Source organism: Triturus cristatus, chromosome 4_1 (genome assembly GCF_964204655.1).
Source record: "Triturus cristatus chromosome 4_1, aTriCri1.1, whole genome shotgun sequence".
Classification (NCBI taxonomy): Eukaryota; Metazoa; Chordata; class Amphibia; order Caudata; family Salamandridae; genus Triturus; species Triturus cristatus.
Genome location: NC_140585.1, coordinates 914,124,900 through 914,140,846, shown reverse-complemented (window position 1 = coordinate 914,140,846; position 15,947 = coordinate 914,124,900). Strand labels below are relative to the sequence as shown.

At 45.6% G+C, this 15,947-nt stretch overlaps 1 protein-coding gene across 2 annotated transcripts in view; it reads left to right on the top strand.

The window, feature by feature from the left end:
• The window catches only part of LOC146855791 (protocadherin-15-like), a 261,208-nt gene that overhangs the window by 146,668 nt on the left and 98,593 nt on the right, over positions 1-15,947 (top strand). For both annotated transcript variants that reach the window (XM_085653702.1, XM_085653701.1), the window contains exon 6: positions 11,957-12,043. In XM_085653702.1, coding sequence (XP_085509828.1) covers positions 11,957-12,043 — 87 coding nt within the window. The remainder of the gene's footprint in view (positions 1-11,956; positions 12,044-15,947) is intronic.

The following is a 15,947-nucleotide window of genomic DNA, read 5'->3' as shown; positions in this document are numbered from 1 at the left end:
AGAAAATAGCCTTTAAATCAATATATATATCTGAGCCAGCTTACGGTGCGCTTACGGTGCGCTTACCGTACGCGTACGGTGGCGTGCGCGAGCGCGATTTTGATTGGCTGTTAGATCTTAGTAAACATTCGAATCGGTCGAAACCAGGAAGCGGCGGCCGCCATTTTCTCTCTCGCTCTCTGAGTTGGGCAGCAAAAACGATGCCAAAAAATGTCTAAAGACGCAGTTTCTTGAGATCCTAACCACCCAGCATTGATATAGGGGTCCCCAAACAACCCCCAAGCCCAAAAAAAAAAAATTTTTTTTTTCCGGAAAATCGCCGATTACGCTTACCGTACGCGTACGGTAAAAATTTAAAAAAAAAAAAATTATCCACACCCTCCCCACCCCGTGTGCAAATGGTGCCCGAAGGTCACCATTTGTGCATGGCTTATTACAGGTAAGAAATAAACAAAGAATAAATTTCACAAAGATGCGCATAATTTGTCCCCCATGTGCGCACGGTGCGCGAAGCGCATCGTGCGTACATGGCCCATCCCGCATAACGTGGGCACGCGGTGCGCGCAGCGCACCGCGTGACCACCGTGCGTGCACGGCACTAACTGCGTAAAGTGGGCGCGCGAAGCGCACCGCGTGCTCACTGTGCGCGCAAGGTGCGCGAAGCGCACCGTGCGCGCACGGAACGAACTGCGTTAACTGGACGCGCACGCCACGAATGGCGTAAAGTAACTTAGCATTTAAAAAACCGTACAAATTCACTGAAAAAACCATAGGTTTCACACACGTTATAGTTAGGAATTAGCATTTAAAAAACCTTGCAAATTCACTGAAAAAACCATAGGTTTCACACATGTTATAGTTAGCTGGACATTTTATTGATAAAAAACCAATGAAATTCCCCCGTTATAGTTAGTGCAGGCAACTATAACTCACGCGACCGCAATCTTCTGCTGATGACATATGTGTCTTTATGAAAAAAAAATATTTGTAATATATGTATAGCTAAAATTTAATGGAAGAAGACATGGGCAAATAAGTGTCTAAATACAGTATTAGCATCAGCAGAGGATTGCGGTCGCGTGAGTTATAGTTGCCTGCACTAACTATAACGGGGGAATTTCATTGGTTTTTTATCAATAAAATGTCCAGCTAACTATAACTTGTGTGAAACCTATGGTTTTTTCAGTGAATATATATATATATATATATATATATATATATATATATATATATATATATATATGTATATATATATATATATATATATATATATATTATCTTACAGTTATAGTTAGGACCGTGTTTCCATAGGAAATCTCAAAATTCGATTTTGAATAACTTTGGCGCCGGTTGACGAATCTTCGCAAAATTTTCAAAACAAATGGGGCGCTCCGCTCAGCTCCTACCCTGAAAGTCTCGGGGTGATTCGTCAAGCAGGGGCTGAGAAAAAAGGGGGGTCCCAAAACGCGTTTTCCCCATGCATTTTACCATAGGACCTTTAGTCGAAGGTACAGCCCGAACGGCTGAACAGAATTACTTGAAATTTGGCAGAGAGGTAGTCCTCAGGTCAGGGAAGTGCCTTTTGCAGGTCTGGTGTCAATCTGTTCAGTATTTCCTGAGAAAATAGCATTTAAAAGCATATAAATATCTATACGCGCGCACCATGCGCGCACGTGCGCGCACGGTGCCGTGCGCGAGCGAAATTCTGATTGGTTGTTAGATGTCAGTCAACATTCGAATCGGTCGAAATCAGGAAGTGTCGGCCGCCATTTTGTCTCTCGCACTGAAAAGGAAAGGGGGAAAAAAGGTGGAAAACGTGAAAAGGGGGCAGGGAAGAGAGTTCCTGACCCCCTAGCCTTTGTCAGGGGGTCACAGAAGGACCCCCATGGGTAAAATAAACATTTTTTTTTTTTAATAAAAATCGCGGGGTGCGCGCACGGTGCACGGTGTGCGCAGCGCACTGTGTGCCCAACGCGCGCGCACGGTGCGCCCAAATGTGCCTATAGTTAGTTCAGATAACTATAACTCGCGCGACCGCCACTCTATCACAAGGATGATGTCATCAGTGATGTCATGAGTGATGCCACTGACCATGTCATGAGTGATGTAATATGTGACGTCATGAGCAGTGGATTGCGGGCGCGCGAGTTATAGTTATCTGAACTAACTATAACGGGGGAATTTCATTGGTTTTTTACGAGTGAAATGTCCACCCTCCTATAACCTGTGTGAAACCTATGGTTTTTTCAGTGAATTTGCAAGGTTTTTTAAATGCTAATTCCTAACTATAACGTGTGTGAAACCTATGGTTTTTTCAGTGAATTTGTACGGTTTTTTAAATGCTAAGTTATGTATTTATTTTTAATTTTTGCGCGCACGGTGCGCATCGCGCACCGTGCGCGCGCTGTTGGCGCTCGGTGCGCTTCGCGCACCGAGCGCCCACGTTGCGCATTTCGTACCGTGCACGCCTCGCCATTTTTTTCAAAATATCAATTGTTTTTTTCTCCCTTGGGGGTCCTTAGATTTATATATTAAATGTGATTGTTAATTATTTTTTTTATTTTTTTATTTGTTACCGTACGCGTACGGTAAGCTTACCGTACGCGCACCCCGCGATTTTTTTAAAAAAATTTAAATTTATTTTTCATACTTTTTGGTCCTTCGTGAACCCCCTGACGAACGCTAGGGGGTCTGCAACTCTCTTCGTTGCCCCCTTTTCATGTTATCAACCTTTTTTTTTCAGTGCGACAGACAGAAAATGGCGGCCGATACTTCCTGGTTTCGACCGATTCGAATGTTTACTTTGATCTAACAACCAATCAGAATCGCGCTCGCGCACGGCACCGTACGCGTACGGTAAGCTTACCGTAAGCGCACGGTAAGCGCACGGAGCGCGCTTACAGATATATATATTGATTTAAATGCTATTTTCTCAGGAACTACTGAACAGATTTACACCAGACCTACAAAAGGCACTTCCTTGACCTACGGACTACCTCTCTGCCAAATTACAAGTAATTCTGTTCAGCCGTTCGGGCTGTAGCTGTGTCTAAAGGTCCTATGGAAAAATGCATGGGGAAAACGCGTTTTGGGACCCCCCTTTTTTCTCAGCCCCCGCTTGACGAATCCCCCCGAGAATTTCAGGGTAAGAGCGGAGCGTAGCGCCCCATTAGTTTTGAAAATTTCGCGAGGATTCGTCGACCGGCGCCAAAGTTATTCCAAATAGAATGTTGCGGATTTCCTATGGAAACAGGGTCCTAACTATAACTACCTACTGGCGACCGCCAGTAGGTAATATATATATATATATATATATATATATATATATATATATATATATATATATATATAGTTAGATAGATAGATAGACAGACAGACAGACAGACAGACAGACAGACAGACAGACAGACAGTCAGTCAGTCAGTCAGTCAGTCAGTCAGTCAGTCAGACAGACAGACAGACAGACAGTCAGTCAGTCAGTCAGTCAGTCAGTCCAATAGAAAGGCAGAGAAGTTGAAACATGCCAGCAATAATCGTTTTCGCACAGAAATTATAATGAAATTATGAATAAATTGAGTTCTTGAGGCTCTACTGAGTAGTGATGTCTTCTTCAAGCCCTGGGATTGTGGGGAACGAATACTGGTGGGGTGGGTGAGGGGGGGGGGGTGTGAGTGTGAGTTTGAGTGTGTGTGTGTGTGTGTTTTTTATTTTCACTGTAAAAAAACTAAGGTTACAAGGACGTTACAGTTAGGTTGACGTTTTAACCACACAAAACCATAGAAATTCACCAGTTATAGTTATACTTATTTTAAGAAACTATAACTAGAGGCCCAAAGTTACTTAGAGGCATGAGTTACAGATTGCTCAAATAAGTATAACTATAAGTGTAGGAAAGTAGGGTCTTCTTCTTTTTGCCTGGGTATCCTGCTAACCAGGACTCCAGCATCTGTGCTCTCTCAAAGTGGCTTTGGTAAGACTTTTGTAGCTCCACAATTGGCTAATGGTGTATCCTTATAAGTCCCTAGTATATGTCACTAAGGTACCGAAGGCATAGGTACACCATGGGTCTCCCATGGGCTGCAGCATGTATTGTGTCAGCCATAGGAGTCCACTTCAGACTACAGGCCTGCCATTGCAGACCGTGTGAGGTGGTGCTTGCACCTCTCACGACAGATATATGTTTTCTTATATCTGAGGTCACTACACTTGTTCTGCACCAATGCTGCAAAGTCCTGACTACACCAAACCATTCATTGTCCAGACAGATGCTCCTGAGTTAGGAATAAGTGCAGTGTTGTCTCAATGTAATGCAGAAGGCCAGGATCAACCAGTAGCTTTTACCAGCAGACGGTTGATCCCCAGGGAGAAGCTTTGGTCAGCTATTGAGAGGAAGGCCTTTGCCGTGGTCTGGACCCTGAAGAAGTTGAGGTCATAACTGTTTGGCACTAACTTCATTGTTCAGACAGGCTGTAAGCCCCTCTAATGACTTAAACATATGAAGGGTGAAAACCCCAAACTTTTGAGGTGGTCCATTTCCTTACAGGGGATGGACTTGTCAGTGGAACATAGACCTGGTAGTAACCATGCCAACGCAGATGGCCTTTCCAGATAATTCCACTTAGAAAATGAAGACTCAACTGGGCCAGGTTAGTCTCATGTCCTAACGTTTGGGGGTGGTTGTGTAGAAAAGTAGGATCTGCTTTCATAGTTACCCCCATGTTTTGCCTGATGTATCAGTGTGTTTTGATTGTAGTTTGCTGAGATCCTGCTAACCAGTACCCCAGCATCCATGCTCTCTCTCCCAAAATGGCTTTGGTAATTACTTTTGTACCTCTACAATTGGCTACAGGTTTACCTTTATAAGTCCCTAGTATATGGTACTAAGGTACCCAGGGCATAGGTACACCAGGTGTCTCCCATGAGCTGCAGCATGTACTGTGCCACCCATGGAAGTCAAATTCAACTCAGTCTTTAGGACTGCCACTGCAGTCAATGAGAGGCGGTGCTTGCACACTGGCGTAACAAAACTCGAGGGGGCCTCCCTGCAAGGGACGTGCAGGGGCCCCCTCCTTGCTGAATCAGGAGCTCTGCAGCCCGAGTGCTGTGCTGCGGGGGCCCCCTGGAGCTTGGGGGCCCCCCGCACCACGGGGGCTGTGGGGGCCTGTGTTACGCCCCTATGCTTGCACCTCTCACGACAGATATACATTTTCTTATATCTAAGGTCACTACACTTAAAACATATAAGTCACCCCTATGGAAGGCCCGTCAGTGCTGAGGGCAGGGTGCTTTATTTTAAGTGTGAGGGTGCCACTGCATGAGTAGGACACCCCTACAAACCCCGAAGTTGATTCTCCAGGATTTGTAAGTGCGGTCAGCCATTTTAAGACATATAGTGGACATCAGTCATTATGAGATCTCTTACTATATAATGGCTGCACCAAACCTGGTCATGTTTGGAATCAAACATGTTGGAATCATGCCCCAACACTGATTCCGGTGTTGGAGGTATGATCCCATGTACTGGGGGTCCCCTTCGGGGAGCCCCCTGTACTCCTGGTTACAGCGTTTCAGAGTAAGCCAGCAAGCTAGTGCCGCTGCCAACCCCAGACACTGTTCTGCCTTCCTGCTGCAGAGCTAAGCTCAGGCAGGGGAAGTTAGAACAATAGATTGCCTGTCACAGGGAGGTGTCACCACCTCCCAGACAAGACTTAGTGTATTGGGCCGGGTGGAGGCGCTTTCCAGTGCCTCCATAGTGCATTGAAGGGCACATTTGGGGCCCACCTTGCATACTCCAGTTTGAGCCACTTCAGGAACCCTTGGTTCCTGCTGTGGCGTGAAACTGGACAAAGTACATGGGAGTATCCTCCCCTGTGTCCAGCGCCTCCTCTGGGAGGGACCCAAGTCGTTCCAACCCATTCCTTGGGTATTTAAGGGCTCCCCCATGGGTAGCTCCTCGGATTCATCATGGAACAAGACTTACCTCTGAAACCAAGACATTCATCGACCATCTGGACAGTTAGACTTAGACTGGAACCAAGACTGCATCAAGGAAGACTTCTGCTGCTCCTGGTCTAGCTGTTCTTCAAGCCTTATGCCTTGTCTGTGTCTGTGATTTGCTCAGGTTCTTCAGAAGACCTGAGGGCATCGAGGGCATCTGAAGAAATCTCCTTTGGAGTGAAGGAGTCACTCCTGCTGCATCTGCAAGCACCGCAACAAAGCTGACTGCTCTGCTACTCTTGTAGTACTAGTCCCGAGGCCCAGAAACACAGGTGGTAGTTCTGCAGCTCTCCAGAGGCCTGACTTGTCTTCCCTGCAATTTGGAGGACAGTATCCCTCGTTGGAGCCGCTGGGACCAAACTCCTGTGCACTGTGTCGACTTGCCCTTGCCAAGGCTTGTTGGCTCTGCACTCCAGAGATCTGTGGGCTACAAGAAGTTCCAGCACCTCATCCCTGGCAGATCGGCATCCTCACTTCACCCCTTGCACTGTGGGCCTCCATTTTTGGTGAGCTTACTTGAGGTCCTCTTGCGACTCCTGTGCCTTCGGCCTGTGGGTCCACTCGAGGGTCTTCTACTGCTTTGGTGGGCTCCTCTGCTTGCTTGGGGCCTGCTCTGAATCTCCTGCACTTGGTGAGTCCCTTGAACCTTGCCGGTCCCAGCAATTGCATCTTGTCGTCTTCCACGCCAGTTGCGGCTACCAAGGCTTGTATGTGCTCCCGCTGGACAACAACGACCTAGACATCGACATTCAATGTGGGACAGCTCGTGTGTGACACCTGGTGTTCCTCAGCATTGCCTCGTCCCCACACCTGCAGTGACAAGGTCCTCGTCAACTCTCCTGAGCTCCCTGCCAAGGATGGTCATTGTGCTTCCGTACCTCCTGGTCACCTTCGAGTGGCATAGACTATCCCCTCCGCTTGCCGATCCTCTTCTTCAAGAATCTACCGGACATCTTCAGAGACTTCTCCAGAGGCATATCTTCTCAAGTCTTCCATTGTCATCTACGGGAGGTTCCAACGTCACTTCACCCCTATGCACTTGGTGTCCCTGGTGCAGGTAACCTGTTTCCTGGGGCATCCATGGGTGGGGTGGCTCTCCAACCTTCCGTCCTCAAAAGGGTATCTTCAGGGTCCTCTGGGAAGGGTCCTTTTTCTGTAAAACTGCAACCGCGACTTCTCCAAAGACTTTCATTGGGCACATGGCAGTGTTTCTACCCTGCACACAGCCTCTGTGGGTACTAACCTTGGGTGTTTACATGTTCTCCCAGCTCCTTGGAGTCCTTTGGTCCAAGTCCCATTCTAACTTGCAGTTCGCATTCCACTTCTTTAGTATATGGTTTGGTCTCCCCCTGGAAACCAGTGTATATTTGTGCTACTTACCTGATTTTTCTTAAGTATTTTCATGTGTAATGTTGATATCTCCGGCTAGGAGATATTCCAATGTGTTAGTGATTATGTTGTGTAATAAATAGACTTATTTTTATAAACACTGTGTGTTTCTTTTTCATCTAATCTACACTTTTGATTACATATGGTAAAACAAGCTGCTTTGGACTCCTTCAAGATAACTCTGAAGGCTGCCATCTACAGCTACTACTTTGAGAGCCAAACGTTATCAAAGACCACTAAAATCACCATAATGTTTGCCTGGATTAGTGCAAGGGGCATCACTCCTTTAAATGAACACCATATACTAAGCAGCCTCCAATAATAAGTATAACTATAACTGCTGACTTTCTATTGTTTTGTGTGGGTACAACGTCAACCTAAGTATAACGGCCCTGTAACATTTGGTTTTTTCAGTGAATTTCTATGTTTTTTTAAACGTAAAGTAATATATATAATTACCATACGTTAACACAACCACCGCCGCGGTGGTGGGTAACTTTCTGCCAAATTTGGCGCAAATCCGTTTAGCAGTTCGGCCTGTACTCATGTTCAAAAATTACAAAATCCCCATATACCTTGCATGGGGAAAAGGCCTTTTCAGACACCCCCCTTTTTATCAGCCCCCACAAGATGGATCATACCGAAACGTTTCACGCACTTTTTTGGGGAAATTTTGTGAAGATTTGTCAAAAGGCACCAAAGTTATTAGCAAAACATAAAACTCTTCATCTATGTGAAAAGTTGGTCCTAACTATAACTGCCTACTGGCTATCATCAGCAGGTAATATCTAGTTAGATAGATAGCATGAGAATATTAGAAGGCTGTGAGAAGTAGGCGAATCCTAATATATATATCGCTCAGGTTACCAGCCCCCCCCCCCCCCAATTTATCACCAATAGATCTCAAATTGCAATATTGATTTGCTCCATCAGAGTACAATTTCCCCCATTTATGATCTTCTGTGGTAATTGTCACTTTTATTATTCCTTTGCTTCCATTATCCACCTGTCTTAAACTCTTAAGTATTTTGTTTTATTGGTAGGCACATTAGCTCAAGGTCACTGGTTGAACCCTAATGTTATTTCCTCAACCCTAAAGTCTGACAGCTGTCCGGTATGTTTATAATGCAGTCTCTCCTTCCTTACCTTATCTTAGTCCATATTTTATTCTTCCGAAAAATCATTGCACAACTTGTAGCTGAAACAATTTAATTCAACTTGCCTCTCCTTTGCCTGTTGCTCATCAGTAGTGTCCAAAGATCTCTGTTGCCGCCTCTACCCACAGCGTTTCTCCAACATCAGTGAGGTTAGAAGATTCCTTACACCTTACCACTGCTCCACTGTCCACTCGGGAGATCACAGAAAGGCCCACAATGCTACAGATACAAATGAGAAGCCCAACGCTCTACAATGGAGTCTACAGTATGCTTAAAACATTACACTGCCACAGGGCAGACCAGTTCATGAAAGGAGCAGCTGTAGGCACCCACCTTTGCCCTCTATAGAGTGTACAAAGGTCTATTATAATGCAGAGTACACAGTATCATAACAGGAGAGGTTATATGCCCCTGGTACTTGCAGCGTTGTAAGACTGTACATACTACTCTTCAATCCTGGTTTATAAGTGGAGTGAAGGCAAGTCAAGCACCTACTCTTGAACTGCCCCAGACACAGGCTGGTGAACCCTTGTCCTAAAGGCGCTGGCTGTGAAAGGCTTTAATTTTAAGTAAGGAAAGCGCTTCACTTAGACAATTAGGCGTTCATCACATTCTCCCACATCTCCCACAAACTTTGGCACTTGTTCCAGACAACTAGGCATTCTGGCATAGATGGGTCAAATGTTCAGAAATATTTCCATGAGTCATATGTTTGTTTTCCTCACAAATGTACATGAGAAATACATATAAAGTTTTTATAAATTATCATATCATTTTTTATCAGTTTTTTGCCATTTTGGGGCAAAGAGAGCTCTTCCTTTCACTTAAGAGTCTGATACATCCATAATGTATGAAGCTTCACCTAACATCTGGATATTGTTCTTCCCATCTACTGAGTGTAATTTCCCCAATTTGTTGGGGTTAGCTCCTCCTACAGGTTGTATGCATCGCCACCCCTGATATGTTTGGATCCGCTAATTTAATTTTAGGTTATATTCCAGCCACCCCTGATATGGTTGGATCCGCTAATTTAATTATAGGTTATATTCCAAACTAAATATAGCTCTTCTGTCAGATTTGACACAGCTGTGCCTAAAGTCTGCAGAAGAACACCTGTCAGGGTCACCACTTTTTAGGTGCATTGAATGAGGGAGAAATTGTAGATTTTAAAGTCTGCTACGCATGTAACAGTAATCATCATCATCAAAATTTGATTATTTCGGATTACAGATTCATAAAACACTTACATCAAATCCAGCAATTCAATAAATACAATGTTCTCAGATTAAAAAGACTAAAGCTGCAAGACAATAAAAACCTTCTAAAATTCTTTTAAAAGTGTAGCAGGAGTTGCAGATACAATTACTAGCCAGTAACAAGTGAGGACCCCAATTCAGATGATCGGATGAGCCTCTAGGGAATTTGAACACCTACAGAGGTTTTTTCAACCGCCATCCTACACGATTACATATTATCAAAGCTGCGTGTAGGAACTTAGTCATACTGACCACTACCACTTCTCTAGTGTCAGATTTCAGGCTGGAGAGACCTAAGGCCCAAGAGTCTACACACGTAGGATCCATTTCTTACGGGGTTACCTAAGAGCAGGGCACAAGAAAACAAAGTGGAGTGTATTGTCAAGACCCGAAATAAATATTGGGCAGGGATAGCTAAGGTGCTAGAATTCTCCCATCTCCCTGTAAATTCTGCCAAGGTGAGTATTTCATGGCGAAACTTCAAGTAAAGCAGCCTAGGAAAGGAGCCTCGTATAGCATCTAGTGAAGATTCGTAGCACGGAATGATCTTATGGTCTAAAACAAATCAGTTAGACTTTTTGTGGAGTCCTTCCTGATCTGCTCACCCCAGAGGGAGTCCCTGCACCGATCTTTAACTAGCTGCCTTGATGTCTGGGCGGCTTCATCTGGTCTAGCTCACATGGCTTCCAAGGCAAGAGCTTTAAGCATTCTTGTTAGGTGTGACAGTTAAGGTATTCTCAGGTGCCCAGGGGTATTTAGGAGTTCTCTAAGGTAAAGTCCATAGGACTCCATGTCTGGTGTTGACCTAATCCTGTGCCAGAACAATAGGGGTCTTATCTGAATTGTAAAGGCTATTGGGTACAAGCCCATGTCATGGAGTAACAGTAGTCAAACAACAGTGAAAAATGGGAAACGGCCGGACCAACGCGGCCTCAGCAACATGTGTCCAAACAAAGCAAGCACTACCACGCTTTCTTTAACCATGCGTATTCCTTAACCACGCATGCGTACATGCGGTCTAGATGTCCGGAATTGGCAGGGCCAGGAAGAGGACACGGTGAGGTAAGCGGGCTGGGGTTTGGTTTTGGGGAGGTGGGATAGTTTTCAAAGCTGGGGCGGGGGGGTCAGGGGAAGGTTTTAGGGCTCAGGAGTGTCGGGGAAGTTTTTAGGGCTCGGGGTAGTTTTTAGGGCTTGGGGGTGTTGGGGTATTTTTTGGGCTGGGAGGGTTCAGGGATGTATTTGGGGTCCGCGTGGGTGTGGTGGTTGGTTTTCAGGAGGAAAGGGGTAGCTTTGGATCTCAGGTTGGGGAGGAAGAGATAGTTTTCAGGGCTGATGGGGGTCGGGAAGTTTTTGGGGGTAGGGGATTGGTTTTCAGGAGGGACGAGAGTAGTTTTAGGTCTCAGGGCGGGGAGGAAGGGGTATTATTTTGGCCTGGGGGCTGTTTTAGGGCTCAGGCCAGGGGCAAGGGATCGGGTTGGCTTTTTGGGTTTGGAGGCCGTTTTAGAGTTCAGGGCAGGGGGCGGGGGTCGGGGCAGGGGGTGGGCTAGGCCTGGAGTAGATTTTTTCCCTGGGGATGTTTAAGGGCTCAGGGCAGGGGGCAGGGGTAGTAATTTTTAACCACCCACATGTCTTTGCCATACATGTCTTAACGATGCATATTTCATTGTAAGGGCATGCGCGATAAAGGCATACATACGTGGTTAAGACCACATTGAACCAGCATGTGTGGTAATAGCATGCGTGGTTCCGTCTCACAACTGTGAAAAATTGCATGTTTATGACTGACCTGATGGTACACTTTGCAGTGCTTGTGACAACGTAGCTGCTCATTCACGTGTGACAGGCGAGTAGCCATTATTTTGTAGCGATAAGTTAGTCAAGGGGGTTATAAATTACGAAGCTATGAGAGAAAGGTTTTTTACACCATGCTGAGCTGCATCAGCTCTATCCAGGTATTGGAAAGGGATGTATATATCTATTCTAACTAAAGAAGAAAAACCAACCACTAAAGAGTTGCTTACAGTTGGGTGTGGGGGGTAAATCTTTATGCTAAACAGTGGCAACACCACTAATTTCGACTGACAGCATTCGTTTGATGTCATGTTCAGGATGTTCCCCTTCTATTTTCTAAAAGTGGCTGTACTCTCTTGTCAACAGCTGGCTGAATTGGATTCTGTGGTGTTCACAGCTCAAGCAGAGGACAAAGACGGTGACACGCTCATGTACGTTCTTGACAACACAATGGTGAGTCTGTGCCAACACAATATTATTTCTGATCCTTCCTCGTCCACTAAGAGGCCAAAGTCATTTGAGAAGGGAGTTCTGCATGTCTAGTCTCTCTTCTGGAAATCATTACAAACCTAATGGGCAGCAAGACTGTTGGGAATTGGTGCCACAAATGTTGATATATTGCCACTTACAATGATGACTGGGTTGTTGGACAGGCTGTATTGAGCCAGTGTGTCTTGGAATTTTGGTTTCTGGGCTGGAACTTACCAGCGCACCACACAAGTCTTGTGACTAATGTGACGGTAGGGATGCAATCACTGCCACCATAGCTGTTATGGCATTGGTGCATGCCCTGGTGTTCAATTTACAGCTCAGCTGTGAATAACCTTGATGGAAGACCTAAATGGGGGGCTATAGTTAATGGGAAAGCACTGAGGGGTGATATTTGAATCATAGTGTTGGGTAGGATCGGTAGAACTTGAATGATGGACCCTGCAGCAGCTAGTATAGGTTTAGTGAGTGTAAGAGATGAATGATCGAAGTGCAGTTGAGAAAGGCTGGCACAACACATTCAAATATTGAGAGACTGTAGGTTTCAAACTATATGTGAACTTGCAAAGTAAGAAATATGTGCCCCATGTCAACTTCTTGCTAAGATGTGAGCTGTGTCCACATTAGTATTTGCCGTAAAACTTGTAGTTTCCTTTGCACTGATATCTGTATCTTTTCGTATTACAATGTAGTACATGCAATGTTGGGAACACCGAGGTCTGGGTTCAATGGCCTGGAGATGTCCAGTGAGCTGTCAAAGAGAAACACTGACAAGTTCAAATATTCCACAGTGCAATGTAGGTCACTTGGATGAGTTCGGCTTATTTTTATTTGAAATGTGAGCTTTCATTTAAATGTCTGGACTGCTGGACATCGTCTAGCACTGACGCGTGTGCCATTTTAGACATAGCAGATAAATTCTATCTGACAGGGCAACTATGTGTACATGCCTATTGACAAAGGGACCAGAAGTCGTTAGGTCGAAACCTGCAGGACAGCACATTTGTCTGGTTGTGACAGTCTCGGAGACATATCAGTGGCCACCTGGAAAGCAACTTTACCCATTGTTTTTGTTTTTAGGCCGAGCCTAGAACAGCGCATGCGCTGTTGCTCGACATTTAGTATACGGGTTTCCAAAGTGCTACCTACCAGACCTCGCTGGCCTAGCGCTTGCGTTCACGCGAGCGTGCACGCGCGCAGCCGCCAATCACTGCTGCGCGCGCACCACTCGCGTGCTTGACACACAGCGCGTCCCGTCCTCGCGATTGCGATCACTTTTGCTGTGATCGCGATCGCGATTACTTTCGCTTTCTTATATGGCCGCGCGGCCAATGCTTGTTCGGTTTGCTGCAAAGCAAGCACTCGTGCAGCTCCGTGTTTGTAGTACACTTGTTGCAGACGTTTGTGTGGTAAGGTTCCTTCTGTCGACAACCTTGCCAGATCAGAGGGGTGAGAAGTGGGCTCAGCTCGTTCTTGGAAAGGAACCAATACATTTAATGTACTTCCGCCCAAGTACAAGACAGACCTGTACATTTTATGGGTTCTTCTTACTCCAGATCCCCTCCCAGATGCATTAGATTTTTGCTTTCCATTAATGCAAACACACCGATCACGAAAATTTCATAACAAAACATCCCTTCGCGTCACAGCATATCTCAATAAAAACGTACTCAAAAGCACAATGCAAGTTGCCGAACATGAATTAGCATCCGGATAGTGTGCCAGAACACGTGCGTGCCCCTGTGAGTTGCGTTGTTCCTCGGGTTGGTTCTTCGCTTCCGGTGTTGTCCTTGGAAACCCTCACTTCCCGCTGCTGTTACCATTTCTATCGCTAATGGAGGATTCCACCGGGCTTCTGTCACGGCACGACTATAAGTACAAAGTGCGTGTTTACGCGCCGCTTACAGGTTTTCAAAACACTTAAACAAAAGGCATTGTAATTTACAATGCCAATAGCTCAAACTCTTGCAGATGCGAGACCTATTGCATTGCAGATGCTTGTTTATTGATCTTGCGCATAAGTAATCAATGCCAACATATGTGCGGCATCACACAAAGCGTCTGTGCCTGTGATGTCTCATTGGTAGACATTCTTTGTTAGTTGTGTCCCTTTAGAGTTGAGTTATATGTCCGTTTGTGTGTCAGATCTACATGGTTATGTCCTACCACTGACCCATTTTGTTTATCGTGATACGTAGGTGAAAAGAATGGGAGAGAGCCTGACGATGCAGAGCTGGTGAGCCTCAGTAAAAGGCTGATAGAGAGTGCCGTGCTGAAGCCAGTTCAGCAGTACCTCGATGAAACACAGCACAAGCATAGACAGACTGACAGAAGCCCGGTGGAATCCTCCATTAGCGATAGAAATGGTAACAGCAGCGGGAAGTGAGTGTTGACAAGGACAACACCGGAAGCGAAGAACCAACCCGAGGAACAACGCAACTCACAGGGGCACGCACGTGTTCTGGCACACTATCCGGATGCTAATTCATGTTCGGCAACTTGCATTATGCTTTTGAGTACGTTTTTATTGAGATATGCTGTGACGCGAAGGGATGTTTTGTTATGAAATTTTCGTGATCGGTGTTTGCATTAATGGAAAGCAAAAATCTAATGCATCTGGGAGGGGATCTGGATTAAGAAGAACCCATAATATGTACAGGTCTGTCTTGTACTCGGGCGGAAGTACATTACATATATTGGTTCCTTTCCAAGAACGAGCTGAGCCCGCTTCTCACCCCTCTGGTCTGGCAAGGTTGTCGACGGAAGGAACCTTACCACACAAACGTCTGCAACAAGTGTACTACAAACATGGAGCTGCACGAGTGCTTGCTTTGCAGCAAAACGAACAAGCATTGGCCACGCGGCCGTAAAAGTAACAGCCGCGCGGCCGTGAAAGCGAAAGTAATCACGATCACAGCGAAAGTGATCGCGATCGCGAGGACGGGACGCGCTATGTGTCAAGCACGCGAGTGGTGCGCGCGCAGCTGTGATTTGCGGCTGCGCGCGTGCATGAACGCAAGCGCTAGGCCAGCGAGGTCTGGTAGGTAGCACTTTGGAAACCCGTATACTAAATGTCGAGCAACAGCGCACTGGCCTACTGGCTTTGCTAGAGGTTGTTTTGACTTTGCAGATGCAGGTCAGGAGTGGCGTCCCCTTGACCGAGGAAAGACAGATTGAGGATATAAAAGTCTCACTGAATGCTGTACATCAGCTTTAAATATCAGCACAAACCCAATATCTGACCGAACAGAAATCCTCCTTTCATCATCAAGAGGGCCTTCCAACCTGAGCATGAACAAAGTGAGCCAGAGAGTTTAAATAGTTATTTACACTTACAAGTGCAGTGCATGGGGTTCTCCCCTTGAAGCTGCCACCATGATTCCCAAAGGGAAAGAGGTCCAAAGGTGAACCCTTCCCCTTTGCGCATCAGTTACCACCACAACTTTGGAGTTGATAATTGGTAACTGGAATTACGATTGCAAACTATTGGCAAATAGGATACAGATTTGGAATTAGTGAGGAACTTCCAAACACGCCACTTCCAAACTGCATATTGGTAATCATTTCTAACCACATTTAGAGATTCAGAAACATTTTCCGTATCACTAGTCCGGTTCAGTACATTAGGAAAAGTTTTTACTGGCTGCAAACCCTCGGATTTAGTGAATTGGAAGATAGCAACAGCCATAAAACCTTTGTACATCTGGCCCTTACCTCGGTAATTCTAATCTACAGAAAACACAATGCAATTTATTACAAAGACCTCTCGGATACTCACTCCACCCTAAAAGTGAAATCTATGATTGCCATTTGGAACTCTTTTTGAATGTGGTGAACCCACATAATTGTCATCTTAAATCAAATACAC